This window comes from Salvelinus alpinus, chromosome 9, assembly GCF_045679555.1.
Source record: "Salvelinus alpinus chromosome 9, SLU_Salpinus.1, whole genome shotgun sequence".
Classification (NCBI taxonomy): domain Eukaryota; kingdom Metazoa; phylum Chordata; class Actinopteri; order Salmoniformes; family Salmonidae; genus Salvelinus; species Salvelinus alpinus.
This window is the reverse complement of record NC_092094.1, coordinates 37,076,030-37,099,365: the sequence shown is the minus strand read 5'-3', so window position 1 is coordinate 37,099,365 and position 23,336 is coordinate 37,076,030. Positions and strand designations below refer to the sequence as shown.

Here is a 23,336-nt window from a genome sequence, read left to right as displayed (position 1 = left end):
ATTTTTTATTTGTATTTATTATGGATCCCCATTAGCTGCTGCCAAGGCAGAAGCTACTCTTCCTGGGGTCCAACCACACCAAGGCACTCATGTTACACATAAAACAAAAGATAAAACAGTACATCATATAACATCGTTACACCACTACATATCTACAACATAAAGTATACGATACAAAGCCCTCAATTGCCATGAGGTGACCATAGAGAAGAGTCCCCTACGCCAGCTGGTCCTGAGGCTCAATTCACTAATGACTACCAACCCAACAAAGCCTCGGGACACTACTCAGCAAATCTGGCCCAAACAAATTATCACATAGAAAAAATTAAAATATATCACCTATTGGAAAGAAACCACAAAAAAATCTAAGTAAACTTCAATGCTATTTGTCTCTAAACAGACAGTACACGGTGGCAGACTATCTGACCACTGTAACTGACAGAAAACCGAAGAAAACACAGACTTATCTGGCCATAGAGACCGGTCGTCACAGGCAAACTTGGCTGCACAGAGAGGACAGGCTTCCTCCAGGAAGAGATAGAGACAGAGCTGCATTCTGTCAAACTGTGACAGATATTCTGACATAAGAAATACATTCTTCCCCAAAATTATAAAACAATATGAATAATTTGAATACCTAAATGATGAAGACAAACTTAAAAACATACCTGGTGAAAAAACAAAATGCTGTGTTATAGCAGCTAAATTTGTGGCCACCTGCCACAACCTGAAGGACAGCCAGTGAGAAGTGTATAGTGCGATTATTCATATTTGCCTATTTATTACTATTTGTTGTAATTGCTGTTAATATGAGTATCACTATCATTATTATTGCTTAATTACAAACAGTCTAGTATATTCAAATCAAATCAAATTGTATTAGTCACATGCGCCGAATACAACAGGTGTAGACCTTCCAGTGAAATGCTTACTTACGAGCCCCTAGCCAACAATGCAGTTAAAAAAAATATAACAAAATAAAATATGAATAAGAAATAAAAGTAACAAGTAATGAAAGAGCAGCAGTAAAATAACAATAGCGAGACTATATACAGGGGGTACCGGTACAGAGTCAATGTGCGGGGGGCACCGGTTAGTCGAGGTAATTGAGGTAATATGTACATGTAGGTAGAGTTATTAAAGTGACTATGCATAGATGATAAAAACAGAGTAGCAGCGGTGTAAAAGGGGGGGGTGGCAATGCAAATAGTCTGGGTAGCCATTTGATTAGATGTTCAGGAGTCTTATGGTTTGGTGGTAGAAGCCGTTTAGAAGCCTCTTGGACCTAGACTTGGCGCTATGGTACTGCTTGCCGTGCGGTAGCAGAGAGAATAGTCTATGACTAGGATGGCTGGAGTCTTGATCACGTTGAGGGAGAGGTTGTTGTCCTTGCACCACACTCCCAGGTCTCTGACCTCCTCCCTATAGGCTGTCTCGTCGTTGTCGGTGATCAGGCCTACCACTGTTGTGCCATCGGCAAACTTAATGATGTGTTGGAGTCGTGCCTGGCCATGTAGTCATGAGTGAACAGGGAGTACAGGAGGGGATTGAGCACGCACCCCTGAGTGGCCCCTGTGTTGTGGATCAGCGTGGCGAATGTGTTGTTACCTACCCTTCCCACCTGGTGGCGGCCCGTCAGGAAGTCCAGGATCCAGTTGCAGAGGGAGGTGTTAAGTCCCAGGGTCCTTAGCTTATTGATGAGCTTTGAGGGCACTATGGTGTTGAACGCTGGGCTGTAGTCAATTAATAGCATTCTCACATAGGTGTTCCTTTTGTCCAGGTGGGAAAAGGCAGTGTGGAGTGCAATAGAGATTGCATCATCTGTGGATATGTTAGGGCGGTATGCAAATTGGAGTGTGTCTAGGGTTTCTGGGGCAATGGTGTTGATGTGAGCCATATTCCTATCTTTGATCATTGTAGCTATGTTAATTTTGATAATGTACGTGTTTACTTTCCAAGTCAATAAAGTATACTTAATTGAATTGAGAGAGAAAAAGAGAGAGACTGGTGAAACTGGATGTCAATGCATGGGTCATCGCTGATGAGATAAATCCATATGTAGAACACATATGTAGAAATGTTTTTGCCAAGTCTTTATCCATGGTATACAGTGTGAGAATACTGCAGTGGCAGCAAAGACCATTTCCCAATATTACAAGCAAGGGTTGGCCTATATAGTTTAAGTACAACATTGCCACTTTTTCTATTTGTATATATTTATTTTGTAAAAATCCTGTCCATTACCGTTTTGTCATTGAATGACCTCAGGTAAAATCGCATCATCACATCATCACATTAATTGAGTTGAATAATCGGGATTCTGTTCTTTAGGAAGAGACAAAGTCACTTCCTAAAAATTACTTTTGACACTCATTGGAGAAATGTAAGTCAGTGAACCTTGTCTCACCTGCTCTTTGCCTCCTGGTCTCCTGGGCAACACCGACTGAAACATTTCAGCTGACCCCACGCACGACCCCATCCCCGCCTTCAATCGGCGTGTCTAGCTGACGTCATTGTTATTGAGGCAGTGTAGCTCTGCCCATCGCGAGGACAACATTTTCCATCACAGATCTGATTCCTACTACAGAACCAGGACTGTTTAAGAACTGTACCTGTGCGTCTATCAGCCCCCATGGTGCTGCGAGCAAATGCGCTTACGACGAAGTGACTGACTGCCTGCTTAAACCTGTTTCGAGGAAAGCCTGTGGATGGTCCTATCCGCTGGGGTTCAACGCGCTAACATGTCAAGGTACCAGAGGACCCCCTTGAAAAACACCGACAATGTGGTCGAGGTCAAGAGCAAAGTAAGTGGCTGGTTTATTAATTTCACATTCATAATGCGGTTACCGTGGAACTCGTGGACCGCAGTTTATTTGCTGATAGGTTACCTTATCAGGCACGCGCATGGATAACACCTGCGGTGCTCAGGGCTAAACCAAATCAAGCGGTATAAATTGGATCTGTCAGTATTGCGCTATCCGCTCTTGAATTCCCCACGTAACTAATCATAATCAGAGCGGGAAACACTGATGTTGGTGCCTTTGTCGCCACGACGTTCTGAGACGGAGCAGCTTGGAACGTGTCTGCCTCTATTTCACTATGTAGTAGCCTAGGAGGCAATGACAGTTTGCATTGTCGCTCTCGGCTATGGAAGTGCACTATCCGTTGCTGTTGTAATTTCTTCGAAATGTAGCGCGCTGTTTTGCCGCAGAATAGAGCGTAGTTGTACGCGGTTAATTATAACATTAGGCCTGGCTGATTAATTATGCATGAAACATGGTATTAGTAGCGATAAACCATAAGCTCACTGTCAATGAATTCACCGATTCACCATAAATGAATAGAGCACATAGGCCATAGCCTACCTATAAATAAAAATATTTACAATTTACAATAAATTATATATGCATTTATATATGTATTATCATTATCAGCCTACACGGGGTGATTATTCGTTTATTATTTTTTATCATCATCCTCATCAGTGTAGCACATTAAAATAAACTGTCTGTCAATTATACTCTGTCAATGTGTCTTTTTATAAAAATAATAGCATGACAATACTTTGAACACACATTGTCTGTCCTGGCAACACAGATGTTTTTCAGTAAAACCCACGTGTCTCTATGGACTTCTGTCACAAAGAACAAACATTGTAACTGCATTTATGGAAAGTGTTTAAATGGAGTTAATGACTCTGATTATTACTTTTTCAATGTTTTACTATTGTTTGCTACAGGTCAGAATCTTTAACAATCTAGTATGCTCAGAATGCACCATACTAGTGTGTATGTCAAATTCTGACAATATGCTACGGATTGTGGTGTTTACTCTAAATGGAGATATCTATACATGCATTCTCTGTGCAGTGTAATGTGCAGTGCAACTGCCTCACTGTCTGTCTCTCCTCACCAGTGATTTTTAACAACTTGTTGACAGTGGATTCTATTCTAATCATGTTTGTATGTCAAGTATGTGCCTCAGCTGCAGCGCAGCGTCTTAAAATGTATCAAAGGCAATGTCTCAAAAGCAAACAGGTTCTCTCTTTATTGTCAGTGTCTTCTTATTCTCTCTAATAGCTATGTGTTTGGTGGGAGAGAATATATGAATTAATAATGAAAAGAAAACACTCCAGCCTTTCACACGGTTCTACAGGAGGCTTGCTTCTCCAAACGAGTACAGACACTCATGACTCAGCAAAGTTGTTCTGCCTATTGGAGCCCTGGGATGGTGGGGGATAGAGTAGGAGCCGCTACACTAACCTGTCCATCACTCACTCACTTGTTTTCTCCCACATTTACCATCACTTTCTACACACAGACTTATTCTCATTTGATTACTTGCTATGTAGGTGATATTTAGGAAGAGTGGATTTAATCATAATCAAAATTATTTTCCAATCGTTTCGTTCTGAACAGAACCATACTTTTTTTTTGTTCTGTTCTGACCAGCAAAATAAAGTTCTCAACTGGTTCGAACAAAAAAACTAACAGTTTATATCATTCCTTTATGTTCTTGTTTAAAACTTGGATTTATATTAAATTTTTTACATTTAGCTCGATATTAAATTACTTCACCAATCAGTGCGGATAGAGCAGCTTGCTATGGAATGGCTAAGCGATAATTGTTTACACGTGCATTGGACAGATGTCAGACAAGTGTAGGGTGCGAAATGCGATGTGTGAAGAGAGAGGGTGGAGGACGAGGCTTAGCTTGAAGTGCTGGGCATCTTGTTATGACATGCATTATCTGAATTATACCTACGGAGGAGCAGCTTCAACGGAGGAACTTTTAATGTCTTTGACCTTCAGAGAGTTGGCTTAACGTTGGACCAAGATAGCTAACAAGCTTGTGTGTGCAGAGCGGCACCAGAATTAAAATAAAAACACGTCTTACCTTTTTGTAGTTAATAAATCCAATGTTAAACATGATACCTATAGTATCCTTAAACTTTTCACACGTACCAACAAATGGGTGTGATAATTCTAGTGGTCCCTGTTGAATATGATCAAACCGGTGTGATTAGAAGGCTTGATTAGAACGTCCGATTGACACAACAATCAGCATTTGAGCTGGCCACACTTCTTTTTTTTCACAGAAACATTTTGCACAAACACAGTCCTTACAAAGTTATGTCCAGACTGTGACCAGTTTATTTTAGGATGGGATGATCAGACATTCATAGAAGTAGCTACACCATAACACAATCATCCAAACCGGAAAAATGTAGGCTACATTTGTTCTAGCGCTAACTGAGGAAAGATTGAGGTAACACAAGCAGTCATATATATATATGGAAAGTAATCAGACGATGGGTAGATGCATGCTTGTTTTTTTCTCATCAACCAAAGATAATAAGAGGAGGCAAGATGAGTTTGGTCTGTTTATAGTATGCATGTTTATTAAGGGGGTGTGTCGTCTACGATCATCCACTTCCCTTCATTCACATCCGTGAGTTCACCCGAAAGATAAATGAACCATTCCTTCACCTCATTATAACATCTTTGGTCTGTGAGATTGTGACACCCAGAATGCATTGTATAATGTCAACAGACATGGCGCCACACATAGCTGGCAAATAGCTTAGCTACTTGTCTTTTAGAAAATACAACTTGTTAGAAAATAATTAGAAATTGACAAGATGAAACATAACCTGCGCTGCCTGCTAATTATCTATAGGCTAACTGTCCTGTTGCGTAACAATCACATTTTGGAACAGTGAGTGCATCTGACATCACGTGCATAAAACAACTCACGCTGGGGCGACCGTTAGAGATACTTAACCTTCTAATAAAAACATCTCTTTCCTTAATTTCTGAACTGCAGTTGTAAAGTCAGTAGGCTACGGTAGCCTATGGGAGGGGCAGGTAGCCTGGCCACACACACACACACACACACACTGGCAAAGATTTTCTGAGTGACAGAGTGAGGGCGATTTGTTGTGTTTTTGGGGGGACCGGGAAAAATGACCGTAACGTAAAATAATATTATTAACGGTTCCCATGCTTTTAAAAATAAGTGTGCTGTTCTGGATCACTTTTGTTCCTGGTTCTGATTCTGTTCCCCGAAAAATGTAGTTCTGAATTATATATATTTTTTAAATAGTTTTATGTTTTTATAGAATATTTAAAACATACAATATACTTTTTTATTTTTTTTATTGAACCTTTATTTAACTAGGCAAGTCAGTTACGAACAAATTCTTATTTACAATGACAGCCTACCCCGGCCAAACCCTAACCCGGACGACGCTGGGCCAATTGTGTGCGGCCTTATGGGACTACCAATCACGGCTGGAATACAGCCAATACAGCCTGGAATTGAACCAGGATCTGTAGTGACGCCTGTAGTGACACTGAGATGCGGTGCCTTAGACCACTGCGCCACTCGGGAGCCCATACTTGCAGTGAAGCAGCTCAACAACTACATCACAAGTCATCTAACAGCAAAAGACAACAATCATAACAGCAAGGCCAACTGAATATGTTTGAGTGCATGTATGGCTATATTTACATGTCTGTGTATGTGCACATGTGTGCATTTGAACGAGCGTGTGTGTATATTGCATGTGTACAAACACCTGCACAGCATCAGCCTCAGGCAAACCGGCATTAACTGTAACAACACTGCCCCTCATTTTCATTCAAACTTACTTTTTGTTATGTTTTATTTTGATTATTATTTTTTTTACTTTTATCTTTGAGAGTTTCAGAGTTCCTCTGTCCAGTGTCTGTGTTCTTTTGTCCATCTTAATCTTTTCTTCTTATTGACCAGTCTGAGATATGGCTTTTTCTTAGCAGCTCTGCCTAGAAGGCCAGCATACCGGAGTCGCATGGAGTTTCTCGCATGGGATAGCCTTCATTTCTCAGAACAAGAATAGTCTGACGAGTTTCAGAAGAAAGTAATTTTTTTCTGGACATTTTGAGCCTGTAATCGAACCCACAAATGCTGATGCTCCAGATACTCAACTAGTCTAAAGAAGGCCAGTTTTATTGCTTCAATCAGAACAACAGTTTTCAGCTGTGCTAACATAATTACAAAACGGTTATCTAATGATCAATTAGCCTTTTAAAATTATAAACTTGGATTAGCTAACACAACGTGCCATTGGAACACAGGAGTGATGGTTGCTGATAATAGGCCTCTGTACGCCGATGTAGATATTCCATAAAAAGTCTGCCGTTTCTAGCTACAATAGTCATTTACAACATTAACAATGTCTACACTGTATTTCTGATCAATTTGATGTAATTTAAATGGACAAAAATGTGCTTTTCTTTCAAAAACAAGGAAATGTCTAAGTGACCCCAAACTTTTGAACGGTAGTGTATATCAACTCATACTAGAGGTCGACCGATTATGATTTTTCAACGCCGATACCGATTATTGGAGGACCAAAAAAAGCCGATACCGATTAATCGGACGATTTTTATTTATTTATTTGTAATAATGACAATTACAACAATACTGAATGAACACTTATTTTAACTTAATATAATACATCAATAAAATCAATTTAGCCTCAAACAAATAATGAAACATGTTCAATTTGGTTTAAATAATGCAAAAACAAAGTGTTGGACAAGAAAGTAAAAGTGCAATATGTGCCATGTAAGAAAGCTAACGTTTAAGTTCCTTGCTTAGAACATGAGAACATATGAAAGCTGGTGGTTCCTTTTAACATGAGTCTTCAATATTCCCAGGTAAGACGTTTTAGGTTGTAGTTATTATAGGAATTATAGGACTATTTCTCTCTATACGATTTGTATTTCATATACCTTTGACTATTGGATGTTCTTATAGGCACTTTAGTATTGCCAGTGTAACAGTATAGCTTCCGTCCCTCTCCTCGCTCCTACCTGGGCTCGAACCAGGAACACATCAACAACAGCCACCCTCGAAGCAGCATTACCCATGCAGAGCAAGAGGACCAACTACTCCAAGTCTCAGAGCGAGTGACATTTGAAACGCTATTAGCGCACACCCCGCTAACTAGCTAGCCATTTCACATCGGTTACACCAGCCTAATCTCGGGAGTTGATAGGCTTGAAATCATAAACAGCGCAATGCTTGAAGCATTGCGAAGAGCTGCTGGCAAAACGCCCGAAAGTGCTGTTTGAATGAATGCTTACGAGCCTGCTGGTGCCTACCATCGCTCAGTCAGACTGCTCTATCAAATCATAGACTTAATTATAACATAATAACACTCAGAAATACGAGCCTTAGTTTACGGATTCTACCATTTTAATGACCTATCAACTCAAAAACAAAACGTTTATTCTTTCAGTGAAATACGGAACCGTTCCGTATTTTATCTAACTGTCACGATCGTTGAAAAGTTGAGACCAAGGCGCAGCGTGAGTAGAGTTCCACATAGTTTTAATCAACTGAAACTCACCTAACAAAACAACAACCACCAAACGAAACGTGAAGCTACAGGTGTGCACTCAGGCAACTCAATGTAGTCAAGATCCCACAAACACAAAAGGGAAATGGCTACCTAAATATGATCCCCAATCAGAGACAATGATAAACAGCTGTCTCTGATTGGGAACCATATCAGGCCAACAGACATACAAAAACCCTAGATGACCCACCCTAGTCACTATCACGCCCCAACCAACACAGAGAAAAAACAGCTTACTATGGTCAGGGCATGACAGTACCCCCTCCCTCCCGGACTCCGACCGCAAAACCTGACTTAATAGGGGAGGGTCCGGGAGGGAATCTAGGATGGATGACGCAGGGCATCGGGGGCAGCTCCGGTGTGGGGCGCATCGCCGGAAGCTCCGGACCGTGGATCGTCGCTGGAGGCTCCGGACCGGGGACCGTCTCAGGAGGTTCCCGGACCGTGGCCCGTCGCCGGAAGCGCCGGACTGGGAACTGTCGCCGGAAGCTCTGGACTGTGGAGGCGCACTGGAGACCTGATGCGTGGGACCGTTACAGGTGGCACCGGGCTGATGACACGCACCTCAGGGCGAGTGCGGAGAGGAGACACAGGACGTACTGGACTGTGGAGGCGCACTGGAGACCTGATGCGTGGGACCGGTACAGGTGGCACCGGGCTGATGACACGCACCACAGCACGCACGCTCTGCAGCGCTCTCAATGCCAGCACCTCTCTCCGGAATCTTGCGTCGAACTCCTCACTCGACTCCCTGACTGGCTCTGGTTCACTCCTCGGCTCCGCCGACTGCTCCATGTGCCCTCCGAAACTTTTTTCTTGGTGTTGCCTCTCGTGCTTGCTCCGTTGAGCTATCTCCTCGTATCGTCGCCGTTCCGCTTTCGCTGCCTCTATTTCCTCCTTAGGACGGCGATACTCCCCGGCCTGCGTCCAGGGTCCTTTTCCATCGAGGTTCTCCTCCCAAGTCCACTCCTCCTGTACAAGCTGCTTGGTCCATTTTTGGTGGGATCTTCTGTCACGATCGTTGAAAAGAGTAGACCAAGGCGCAGCGTGAGTAGAGTTCCACATAATTTTAATCAACTGAAACTCACCTAACAAAACAACAAACAACCAAACAAACAAAACGTGCAGCTACAGGTGTGCACTCAGGCAACTCAATGTAGACAAGATCCCACAAACACAAAAGGGAAATGGCTACCTAAAATATGATCCCCAATCAGAGACAACGATAAACAGCTGTCTCTGATTGGGAACCTCAGGGTACTGTCATGCCCTGACCATAGTAAGCTGTTTTTTCTCTGTGTTGGTTGGGGCGTGATAGTGACTAGGGTGGGTCATCTAGGGTTTTTGTATGTCTTTGTTGGCCTGATATGGTTCCCAATCAGAGACAGCTGTTTATCGTTGTCTCTGATTGGGAACCATATCAGGCCAACATAAGTCTAAATATTCCTGTTACATTGCACAACCTTCAATGTTATGTCATAATTACGTAAAATTCAGGCAAATTAGTTCGCAACGAGCCAGGCGGCCCACACTGTTGCATATACCCTGACTCTGCGTGCAATGAACGCAAGAGAAGTGACACAATTTCACCTGGTTAATATTGCCTGCTAACCTGGATTTCTATTAGCTAAATATGCAGGTTTAAAAATATATACTTCTGTGTATTGATTTTAAGAAAGGCATTGATGTTTGATGTTTATGTTTAGGGACAGTCGTGCAACGATTGTGCTTTTTTCGCAAATCCGCTTTTGTTAAATCATCCCCCGTTTGGCGAAGTTGGCTGTCTTTGTTAGGAAGAAATAGTCTTCACACAGTTCGCAACGAGCCAGGCGGCCCAAATGCTGCATATACCCTGACTCTGTTGCAAGAGAAGTGACACAATTTTCCTAGTAAAAAGAAATTCATGTTAGCAGACAATATTTAACTAAATGTGCAGGTTTAAAAATATATACTTGTGTATTGATTTTAAGAAAGGCATTGATGTTTATGGTTAGGTACACGTTGGAGCAACGACAGTCCTTTTTCACGAATGGGCACCGCATCGATTATATGCAACGCAGGACACGCTAGATAAACTAGTAATATCATCAACCATGTGTAGTTAACTAGTGATTATGATTGATTGTTTTTTATAAGATAAGTTTAATGCTAGCTAGCAACTTACCTTGGCTTCTTACTGCATTCGCCTAACAGGCAGGCTCCTCATGGAGTGCAAAGTAAGGCAGGTGGTTAGAGCGTTGGACTAGTTAACCGTAAGGTTGCAAGATTGAATCCCTGAGCTGACAAGGTGAAAATCTGTCGTTCTGCCCCTGAACAAGGCTGTGTCCAAAAATACCGATTTCCGATTGTTATGAACTTGAAATCGGCCCTAATTAATCGGCCATTACGATTAATCGGTCGACCTCTACCCTGTACTATAGAATCGGTACATCAAAAATCTCTTCCCAACTATTTTGCAATCTGTATGGCACAGCTGTCAACATCCTGGTCCTCAAATTAAACTGGTATACTTTCCTATTTATGCTATTTTTATTCCTCTGCCAGTTTTGATCCTTTATATTGGGCAGACAGACCAGTTCCCGACCTCCTCCCGCTGCCACCTGCCTCCATTTTTTTGGTGTAATGCTGTAATCAATTGGTTGTAATCTTGGATTGAGCAGACCTTCTGATACAATTCTGATAACTCCATGAGAGACATAACTCTACCATTCCAATTTACAATATCATTTAAAAACAAAATACCCTATTCAAACATCTTTCCCATAAATATAGGTATTTTATCAACCATCACATTTGAGTTCAGCCATAATATTTGCTCTCTCTTTTCAGGGAGATGAAATTGAAATTATAGCCAGCTCTGCAATACTTGTTTGAAAAAGAGAGACACTTTAAAAAAAAGTATAATTTACAATTAATTGAAAATGAGACATGGCGATCATCAGGAGTAGGCAGCGCCATAAGTAAGTGAGTAAACTGAGATATGACTAAGGAGTTAATCAGGGAAATGTTTCCATAAATAGACATTTGAAGTCGGAAGTTTACATACACTTAGGTTGGAGTCATTAAAACTCGTTTTTCAACCACTCCACAAATTTCTTGTAAACAAACTTTTGTTTTGGCAGGTCGGTTAGGACATCTACTGTGTGCATGACACAAGTAATTTTTCCAACAATTGTTTACAGACAGATTATTTCACTTATAATTCACTGTATCACAATTCCAGTGGGTCAGAAGTTTACATACACTACGTTGACTGTGTCTTTAAACAGCTTGGAAAATTCCAGGAAGTTATGTCATGGCTTTAGAAGCTTCTGATAGGCTAATTGGCATAATTTGAGTCATTTGGAGGTGTATCTGTGGATGTATTTCAAGGCCTACCTTCAAACTCAGTGCCTCTTTGCTTGACACCATGGGAAAATCAAAAGAAATCAGCCAAGACCTCAGATTTTTTTTTGTAGACCTCCACAAGTCTGGTTAATCCTTGGGAGCAATTTCCAAACGCCTGAAGGTACCACGTTCATCTGTACAAACAATAGTACGCAAGTATAAACACCATGGGACCACGCAGCCATCATACCGCTCAGGAAGTAGACGCGTTCTGTCTCCTAGAGATGAACGTACTTTGGTGCGAAAAGTGCAAATCAATCCCAGAACAACAGCAAAGGACCTTGTGAAGATGCTGGAGGAAACAGGTACAAAAGTATCTATATCCACAGTAAAACTTGTCCTATATTGACATAACCTGAAAGGCCGCTCAGCAAAGAAGAAGCCACTGCTCCAAAACCTCCATAAAAAAAGCCAGACTATGGTTTGCAACTGCACATGGGTACAAAGATCGTACTTTTTGGAGAAATGTCCTCTGGTCTGATGAAAAAAATAGAACTGTTTGGCCATAATGACCATCGTTATGTTTGGAGGAAAAAGGGGGAAGCTTGCAAGCCGAAGAACACCATCCCAACCGTGAAGCACGGGGGTGGCATCATCATGTTGTGGGGGTGCTTTGCTGCAGGAGGGACTGATGTACTTCACAAAATAGATAGTTTTCCTCCATCATGATGCTATGTGGATATATTGAAGCAACATCTCAAGACATCAGTCAGGAAGTTAATGCTTGGTCGCAAATGAGTCTTCAAAATGGACAATGACCCCTAGCATACTTCCAAAGTTGTGGCAAAATGGCTTGAGGACAACAAAGTCAAGGTATTGGAGTGGCCATCACAAAGCCCTGACCTCAATCCTATGGAAATTTGTGGGCAGAGCTGAAAAAGCATGTGCGAGCAAGGAGGCCTTCAAACCTGACTCAGTTACAGAAGCTCTTTCAGGAGGAATGGGCCAAAATGTATTGTGGGAAGCTTGTGGAAGGCTACCTGAAACGTTTGACCCAAGTTAAACAATTTAAAGGTAATGCTACCAAATACTACTTGAGTGTATGTAAACTTCTGACCCACTGGGAATGTGAATAAATAAAAGCTTAAATAAATCATTCTCTCTACTATTATTCTGACATTTCTCATTCTTAAAATAAGGTGGTGATCCTAACTGACCTAAGATAGGGAATTTTTACTCTGATTAAATGTCAGGAATTGTGAAAAACTGAGTTTAAATGTATTTGGCTAAGGTGTACGTAAACTTCCGACTTCAACTGTACCTCTCCATGGTTGCAGGATCTTGTCTATTTTTACAAGTTTTCTATTTTAATTTATTCTGGAGTTCTCATATCTTTTGTGATATGAATACCAAGTATGTCTACTTCATCAGCCCATTTTATAGGTAAACTGCAGGGTAATGTTAAAGTTGTATTTTTTAAAGATCCAATGCGTAATATTGTATACTTATCATAATTAGGTTTTAGTCCAGTGTCCAGAAAAGTTATCTAGATCTTCAATGACACATTGCAGGGATCTAGCTTGCGGACTCAATATAAATCTTGAGTCATTGGCACACATGGACACCTTTGTTTTTAATAGCTAGCGATTCGATGACAATAACAAATATATTTGGTGACCGCGGACACCCTTGTTTAACTCCTCTTGACAATTCAAAACTCTCTGAGATGCAGCCGGTATATACTATTTTACACCAGGGGGTTGCTATACATTACGTTTACCCATTTTATAAGAGAATCACAGAAATTGAAAAAATCCAGGCATTTATAAATAAAATCCAGTCTTACTTTATCAAAGGCCTTGTCAAAATCCGCTATAAATACCGGGCCTGGCTTCTTAGATATTTCATGATGTTCTATTATTTCTAGTGGTTGTTGTATATTATCTCCAATGTATCGTCCATGTAAAAAACCTGTCTGATCAGGATGAACAATACTTAGTAAAACCTTTTTAGTTGTGATTGCTATGCATTTTGCTAGTATTTTTGAAGTGTAACATTGAAGCGTAAGAGGCCTCCGGTTTTTAAGATAAACTGGATCTTTATATTTGCCACCTGGGTCTTGTTTTAATAATAGTGAAATCAGACCTTCCCGCTGAGTACCTGACAGACTACCATTTCTAAAGGAGTAGTTAAAACAAGCTAAGAATGGAGCTTTGAGCATATCAAAAGCCCTGGAGTTTTTCCTGACTGAAAGGATTTAATAACCTCAAAGTGATTCCTCTGTAATTTGGCCTTTGCATTGATCTTTCTGTACATTTGTTAATGTTCAAAATTGTTATTATTTGGAAATAATTCCTTACAGTAATCATCATTCAGTGGCTGAGGATGAGATGGAAAAGAGAACATCTGCTTAAAATATTTAGCTTCCTCTTTTAAAATATCATTTGTAGAATCATAAATGACTCCGTCTTCAGTAACTAGTTTCTGCAAATTATTTTTGTTAGCGTTGCTGTGTTGGAGATTCAGGAAGAATTTGGTGCGTTTTTCTCCATATTCCATCCAGTTTGCTTTATTTTCGTAATAGATTACATTAGATCATTCTTGAATAAGTTCCTCCAGTTCTTTTTGTTTTTCCTCTAACTTATTTTGTATCTCTGTAGTTACATTTTTATTGCTATATACCTGTACTATTAGTTCATGTATTTCCCTTGTTAGTCTTGTCACTTTAGCCAGAAACTTATTTTTTATTACTGATGAATATTGAATTGAATGACCTCTGAAGGTACATTTAAAGGTATCCCAGACAATAAGGGGATTTGCTGAACCTATATTGTACTGTATAATTCAGTTATAAATCTTTGTCTTAGTTAAAAATAAGTTGTCCTCCAGTAAACTTTGGTTACATTTCCAATATCCCCGTCCACGTGGAAATTCTATAAGAGTTATATGAAGGCCAATTAGATGATGATCCGATCGCATTCTGTCTCCTATTAAAACTTTATTAACATTTTGATGCAAGAGCGAAAGAGACAAGAAAGTAGAGATGAATAGCTTGAATAGCTTGATTTAAATCTCCATGTAAACTCAGCAAAAAAAGAAACGTCCTCTCACTGTCAACTGCGTTTATTTTCAGCAAACTTAACTTCTCTGATCTACCCATCCCGGTATCGGGATAATTGTCATCAGCAACGGTGAATAGCATAGCGCCACAGTCAAATAATATTACTAAAACATATTCATATTCATGAAATCACAAGTGCAATATTGCAAAACACTGCTTAGCCTTTTGTTAATCACCTGTCTCAGATTTTGAAATTATGCTTTACAGCGAAAGACTGCGAAATACTGCCCCCTATACTTAAGAAGTTTTAACATGTGTAAATATTTGTTTTAACATGTGTAAATATTTGTATGAAAATAACAAGATTCAACAAATGAGACATAAACTGAACAAGTTCCACAGACGCCTAAGACAGCACTACAGGGAGACGGGATGGACAGCTGATCGTCCTCGCAGTGGCAGACCACGTGTAGCAACACCTGCACAGGATCGGTACATCCGAACATCACACCTGCGGGACAGGTACAGGATGGTAACAACAACTGCCCGAGTTACACCAGGAACGCATAATCCCTCCATCAGTGCTCAGACTGTCCGCAATAGGCTGAGAGAGGCTGGACTGAGGGCTTGTAGGCCTGTTGTAAGGCAGGTCCTCACCAGACATAACCGGCAACAACGTCGCCTATGGGCACAAACCCACCGTCGCTGGATCAGCCAGGACTGGCAAAAAGTGCTCTTCACTGACGAGTCGCAGTTTTGTCTCACCAGGGGGATGGTCGGATTTGCGTTTATCGTCAAAGGAATGAGCGTCACACCGAGGCCTGTACTCTGGAGCGGGATCGATTTGGAGGTGGAGGGTCCGTCATAGTCTGGGGCGGTGTGTCACAGCATCATCGGACTGAGCTTGTTGTCATTGCAGGCAATCTCAACGCTGTGCGTTACAGGGGAGACATCCTCCTCCCTCATGTGGTACCGTTCCTACAGGCTCATCCTGACATGACCCTCCAGCATCACAATGCCACCAGCCATACTGCTCGTTCTGTGCGTGATTTCCTGCAAGACAGGAATGTCAGTGTTCTGCCATGGCCAGCGACGAGCCCGGATCTCAATCCCATTGAGCACGTCTGGGACCTGTTGGATCGGAGGGTGAGGGCTAGGGCCATTCCCCCCAGAAATGTCCGGGAACTTGCAGGTGCCTTGGTAGAAGAGTGGGGTAACATCTCACAGCAAGAACTGGCAAATCTGGTGCAGTCCATGAGGAGGAGATGCACTGCAGTACTTAATGCAGCTGGTGGCCACACCAGATATTGACTGTTACTTTTGATTTTTACCCCCCCCCCCCCTTTGTTCAGGGACACATTATTCCATTTCTGTTAGTCACATGTCTGTGGAACTTGTTCAGTTTATGTCTCAGTTGTTGAATCTTATGTTCATATAAATATTTACACATGTTAAGTTTGCTGAAAATAAACGCAGTTGACAGTGAGAGGACGTTTATTTTTTTGCTGAGTTTAGTTGCATCATAATTAAATTTAACATAATTTTCATAGAAAAACACATCCCAGCATTTCCATAGCAATTGACGTTTCACATGATCATGAAAGAGACCTTGCATTACTATAGAGACTGCTTCACTACAGTACAAATGTATCCTGTACAATATGTTATTATTCCCCAATGTCCAATGTTCTGATATCTTCCCCTTGCTTCCTCTTTTTTCTGTTTTTGGGTGGAAATGGCATAATCAGTCACCCCTCCTGCTCAGTAAAGCATGCAATGTATTCTTCTTCAATGGAGAGGAAAAGAAGTGTAGAGTAGACCCACTCATTTTCTGTGAGAGCCCACAATCACTGAGTGCATATCCCATTATTTGTTTCAGACTGTAAATATGGTTGGACACACAAACCAGTCAATCATGTTATCATGAAAACAGCCAATGGATTTTAAACGGGTGGTGCACCATTGCTCATCCTGCCTGTTTTTCCTTTACTCTGTAATCTGTCGTATATGTGTCTCCCTGTCTTTGTGATTGGGGAAGTAAGTGGCACCAAACATTGATGTGATTGCACATTGTGTTAGAGGAGTGACAACCTGCTGTGTGTGTTTCTATGTGAGAAGCACCTCAGAGAGAAATTCACTGACTGTGCAGGGCAGCATCTCCACACAGACAAGCACAGCTCACATCTTGTGTTGTCCCCACAGCGCTCTTTATGTATTTGTGCTACACGGCTACCTCACAATGATCAACAATCCACTGTGTTATCATTGGGCTGTGCCCTGGTCCCTGCTGCATCTAATAGGAGGTCTCAGAACATGACTCCAGTTGTTACATACTGGACGATGTCTACATGTCAAGCTCTGTGATGTAAAAGTAATACCTAGGTTATGTTTTGAAGAATGCAGAATGCATGCAAGACAATGAAAAGCAATGGTGGAATATAGGTGCATTGTGAATGGTTGGTTTAGCAGTGAATGGCAATGTCATGGCCGAGGCTTATGTTGGAGTCTGTTGTTTGTTGTAAAATTGATGTCATGATGCACCATTCTTCATGAATTTGCTTTCATGACACAATATTCTCTGACCTTTTTGTTTTCCAGTTTGAGGCCGAGTACAGACGTTTCGCTTTGAAGAAGAGCGGCACCTGTGGCTTTCAGGAGTTTTACCGGCTGCTGCAGACCGTTCACCACATCCCCGGTGTGGAAGTGCTGCTGGGATATGCTGACATCCAGGGTGACCTGCTGCCAATCAACAATGATGACAACTTCTACAAAGCCCTCTCCTCAGCCAACCCACTGCTCAGGATCATCATCCAGAAGAGAGGTGAGGCTGCATCATGGAGAGAGGGATGGGATGGGAGGGGGCTAAGAGTATATATATTTATAAGAGAAACCTCATTGGTAGCTTACATTGTTGGTTAAAGCTCTCTGCTATTGATGTTGACCTTATTGCAGAGTCCCTGTATTCTTGCTCCAAAGCCTGTTGGCTGTTGTGTTGAAGTGGGCTTGTCACTCTTGATGCTTGTTCGTTATCGGCACTGTCCTTGGTGTGTTTTTTAAGTTTCAGTTGTAGGTCATGAAAAGGAACTTTGAGTTTGAGCTAGCAGAAAATTATACTGTGTGTTTATGACTAAATAAATGTTATGTCTTTTGTTATTGTGCAGTCATTAGCGATAGTGGCTCTATTGTAATGTTGTTGACAGCTGTGTTTCTTACTGTGACTGATAGTGGAGGTATGAGAGTCAGTCAGTGTGGCAATGGTGATGACGTTGTTTGTATTGTGAGGGGATGAGTGTCTGGGGCTCTGCTCATTGTTGCCATTCTGGCCTGCCTCAGTGGGTAGGACTGTCTGGCGCTGGGCCAGACCTCAGGAATGCGAAGGCACAGCGCTGAGAAGGGATGGAGCTGGGTTTGGCGCTAAGGCTAAGGGACTGGAGCTGGGGATAGGGGCTGGAACTGGGGGTCGGGGCTGGCTCCTCTCCCTGATCTCACCCCTAGACTTTTACATACACATATACACACACACACACACACACACACACACACACACACACACACACAAACCTCTGATGCTCCCTTCTCTTCCCCACCACATGCTCTCTATCCCTCTTAATCATCTCTCTCTCTGTCCGTCTGTCTCTCTCTCACCGTCTCTTTAGCTCCCTCTCAATTCCTCCATTCCTAATGCCCCATCACGGTCAGTGAGTTTGATCAAAACCAATTCTGCAGGGCAGCATTCCGGAAATGTGCCACTAATGCTCTTAAAAGTTGCTCCCCCATTATTTATAGTCGAGTCTTTCTATGTTCTGTTGTTTTATTGTTTTGTTTGTTTGCTTAATTCAGTTGGAAATGTTAATCTGGAAAGAGAATGGCTGCTATTGTTCCCAGTTTTAGAATACCATCCTGTTTGTAAAAAAAAAAAATCCCATTATTATGCTTCTTTATTAGCCATGTCGAGCTGCTTTGTGATTGCTACAGGAAGGTATCGATGACTCAATTAGCACTTTACATAATTATCCGTCAGGCTCACGATGTTATCCAGGTCAGTAGAGATAGATGGGTATTGTAGTTAACCATCTCTATTTTGTGACTAAACTTGAAAAGTTTAGTTGAAAAGAAGAAGAAATTATATTACCAAACCAAGATAAATGACAAAATACAATGGAAAAAAGCTTTAGAGTACCTTAAATTATATCTTGGCCAGAAACCCCAATTCATCTCCATCGTTCATTGAAGTTAATGGTCATTTATAACAAAACCTTTTGATATTGCCAGTAATTTCAATGACTATTTCACTAGTAAAGTGGAAAAACTCTAAAGTGAAATGACAACATTGAACAGTGAAACATCGTATTTTTGTATAAAAAATCTAATAATGAAAGAGACGAATTGCTGTTTTGAATTTATTGCAGTTAGTGTGGGAGAGGTGGAAAAACTATTGTTATTCATCAATATTGATAAGTCACCATGTCACGCCCTGACCTTAGAGATCCTTTTTATGTCTCTATTTTGGTTTGGTAAGGGCGTGAGTTGGGATGGGCATTCTATGTTTTGTGTTTCTATGATTTTCTATTCTATGTTTTGGCCGGGTATGGTTCTCAATTATGGACAGCTGTCTATCATTGTCTCTGATTGGGAACCATACTTAGATAGCTATTTTTTCCACCTGTGTTTGTGGGAAGCTGACTTTTGTTTAGGGCACATAGCCTGTAGCCTCACGGTTTGTTTTTGTAGTGTTTGTTCGCCGTCATTTTTATTCAATTAAGAAAATGTAGGCTCACCACGCTGCACCTTGGTCCATCTTTTAACGGCCGTGACAGAACTTCCCACCACCAACGGACCAAGCAGTGTGGTAGAAAGGAGGAATGGACATGGGAGGACATCCTGAACGGTAAGGGATTCTGGACATGGGAGGAGATCCTGTCCGGAAGGGATCGCTTTCCATGGGAACAGGTGGAAGCATTAAGGAAGGCGGAGGCAGCAACGAAAGCAGAGCGGCATCGTTACGAGGGAACACGGCTGGCAAGGAAGCCCGAGAGGCAGCCCCCAAAAAATTGTTGGGTGGGGCACACGGGGAGTGTGGCTGAGTCAGGTTGGAGACCTAAGCCAACTCCCCGTGCTTACCGTGGCGAGCGTCGTACTGGTCAGGCACCGTGTTATGCGGTGGCGCGCACGGTGTCTCCGTGCGCGCACCGTGCGCGTGCATAGCCCGGTGCGCTACATTCCAGCTCCCCGCATCTGCCGGGCTAGGGTGAGCATCCAGCCAGGAAGGGCTGTGCCAGCCCTGCTCTCCAGACCTCCAGTGCGTCTCCTTGGCCCAGGATATCCTGCGCCGGCTCTGCGCACTGTGTCTCCGGTGCGTCTGCACAGCCCAGTGTGTCCTGTACCTGCGCCCCGGATCTGCAGGGCGAAAGTAACCATCCAGCCAGGACGTGTTGTGCAGGCTCCTAGCTCGAGACCTCCAATGCGCCTCCACGGCCCAGTGTATCCGGTGCCTCTGCCTAGGACAGGGCCTCCTGTATGTCTCTCCAGCCTGGTGAGTCCTGTGCCTGCGCCTAGAATTAATCCTCCTGTGTGTCTCCCCAGCCTGGTGAGCCCTGTGGCAGCTCAACGTACCAGACTGCCCATACGTCTCCTCCCTCCAGTGATGATCCATGGCACGAAGCCTCCGGTGATGATCCATGGCAAGAAGCCTCCAGTGATGATCCATGGCACGAAGCCTCCAGTGATGATCCATGGCAAGAAGCCTCCAGTGATGATCCATGGCACGAAGCCTCCAGTGATGATCCATGGCCCGAAGCCTCCAGTGATGATCCATGGCCCGAAGCCTCCAGTGATGATCCATGGCAAGAAGCCTCCAGTGATGATCCATGGCACGAAGCCTCCAGTGAGGAGTCATGGCACGAAACCTCCAACGTAGGCCTCCAGTCCGGAGCCTCCAGCGACGTTCTCCAGTCCGGAGCCTCCAGCGACGTTCTCCAGTCCGGAGCCTCCAGCGACGTTCTCCAGTCCGGAGCCTCCAGCGACGTTCTCCAGTCCGGAGCCTCCAGCGACGTTCTCCAGTCCGGAGCCTCCAGCGACGTTCTCCAGTCCAGAGCCAACGAGGGTGCCCGGTCCGGGGCCCGCAACAAGGGTGCCCAGTCCGGGGCCCGCAACGAGGGTACCCAGTCCGGGGTTGGCGACGAGGGTCCCCGCACCAGAGGTGCCACCAAAGTGGGGTGAGCCAGCGGTGGAGCGGGGTCTGCGTCCCGCACCTGAGCTGCCACCGTGGATAGATGTTCACCCAGTCCCTCCCCTATAGGTTTAGGTTTTGCGGCCGGAGTCCGCACCTCTGGGGGGGGGGGGGTACTGTCACGCCCTGACCTTAGAGATCCTTTTTATGTCTCTATTTTGGTTTGGTCAGGGCGGGCATTCTATGTTTTGTGTTTCTATGATTTTCTATTTCTATGTTTTGGCCGGGTATGGTTCTCAATCAGGGACAGCTGTCTATCGTTGTCTCTGATTGGGAACCATACTTAGGTAGCTCTTTTTTCCACCTGTGTTTGTGGGAAGCTGACTTTTGTTTAGGGCACATAGCCTGTAGCTTCACGGTTTGTTTTTGTAGTGTTTGTTGTTTTTGTTCGGCGTCATTTTTATTCAATTAAGAAAATGTACGCTCACCACGCTGCACCTTGGTCCTCCTTCAACAGCCGTGACACACCAGGTATAGACAACCTTAATGGGAAACTATTGAGAATGGTAGCAGACTGTATTGCCACCTCTATTTGCTAAATCTTTAACCAAAGCCTAAAGGAGTGTGTCCACAGGCATGGAAGGAAGCTAAAGCACCCTTTGTTGCCTCTAACAGCCACCCTATCAGTTTGCTGCCTGTTCTTAGTAAACTGATGGAGAGAATTGTGTTTGACCAAATACAATGCTATTTTTCAGAGAACAAGTTAATTAGTGACTCTCAGCATATATATCGAAAAGGGCACTCAACTTGTACTGCACTGACTCAGATGACTAATGATTGGTTCAAATAAATGGATAATAAGATGATAGTTGGAGGTGTATTGTTAGATTTCAGGGTAGGCCGTCATTGTAAATAAGAATTTGTTCTTAACTGACTTGCCTAGTTAAAAGAAAAATACATAAAAAAATAAAGATTTCAGTGCAGCCTTTGATATTATTGATCATAAATTGTTATTGAAGAAACTTGCTTGCTTTTACTTTACATCACCTGCCATCACATGGTTGGAGAGTTGTATTTATCCAATAGAACTCAGAGAGTGTTCTTCAATGGAAGCTTCGCTAACGTCAGATATGTACAGTGCGGTGTCCCTCAGAGAAGTTCCTTGGGCCGTTACTCTTCTCTATTTTTACAAATTATTTGCTATTGATCTTACACAAAGCAAGAATGACTATGCATGCAGATGATTCTACACTCTACATGTCAGCACCCAAAGCCAGTGTTCTCACTGAAATTCTAAATAAGGAGTTAGGCAGTATCAGAATGGGTGATTAATAATAAACTGATCTTTAAATACGTCTTTGACACAAATTGCATATACTAGTTGTTCAGGCTCTGGCATTGTTCCATCTTGATTATTGTCCAGTATAATGGTCAAATGCAGCAAAGAAAGACCTAGCAAAGCTGCAACTGGCTCAAAACAAGAGCAGGATGCCTTGCCCTTAACTGCACATACAGAACTAAGATCAACAACATGCATGCCAGTCTTTCCTGGTTGATGAAAGATTAACTGCTTCTCATCTAGCTTTTATGATAAATATTACTGTGATGAAAATTCAAGATTGTTTGCATAATCAAATAACATTCAGCTCAGACACCCATACATACCCCATAAGGCATGCCACCAGGGGTCTTTTCACAGTCCCCAAGTCCAAAATAAATTCACAGCAACGCACAGTATTATACAGAATCATGATTGCTTGGAACTCCCTTCCAATTACTCAAGCAAACAGCAAAATGACCTTTACAAAACAGATTGAACAACATCTCATTGATCTTGCAGCGCGTCAAGCATCAAAAATAGAACCAAGTTCTATTTTAGCGCCTGGCTACTCACACACGCGCGAACAGTTTGGATGAAATGATTGAATAACACGTATCATCAAGTTTATTTTATGTAGCCCTTCGTACATCAGCTAATATCTCGAAGTGCTGTACAGAAACCCAGCCTAAAACCCCAAACAGCAAGCAATGCGGGTGTAGAAGCACGGTGGCTAGGAAAAACTCCCTAGAAAGGCCAAAACCTAGGAAGAAACCTAGAGAGGAACCAGGCTATGAGGGGTGGCCAGTCCTCTTCTGGCTGTGCCGGGTGGAGATTATAACAGAACATGGCCGAGATGTTCAAATGTTCATAAATGACCAGCATGGTCAAATAATAATAATCACAGTAGTTATCGAGGGTGTAGCAAGTCAGCACCTCAGGAGTAAATGTCAGTTGGCTTTTCATAGCCAATCATTAAGAGTATCTCTACCGCTCCTGCGGTCTCTAGAGAGTTGAAAACAGCAGGTCTGGGACAGGTAGCACGTCCGGTGGA

The 23,336-nt window shown here is 42.6% G+C and overlaps 1 protein-coding gene across 1 annotated transcript in view; it reads left to right on the top strand.

Annotated features, from left to right (window-relative positions):
* Window positions 1-2,526: 2,526 nt before the first annotated feature.
* The window catches only part of LOC139584749 (partitioning defective 6 homolog alpha-like), a 49,765-nt gene continuing 28,955 nt past the window's right edge, over window positions 2,527-23,336 (top strand). Inside the window, exons 1-2 of the mRNA XM_071416930.1 lie at window positions 2,527-2,804; window positions 17,394-17,616. Coding sequence (XP_071273031.1) covers window positions 2,709-2,804; window positions 17,394-17,616 — 319 coding nt within the window. The 5' untranslated portion in view covers window positions 2,527-2,708. The remainder of the gene's footprint in view (window positions 2,805-17,393; window positions 17,617-23,336) is intronic.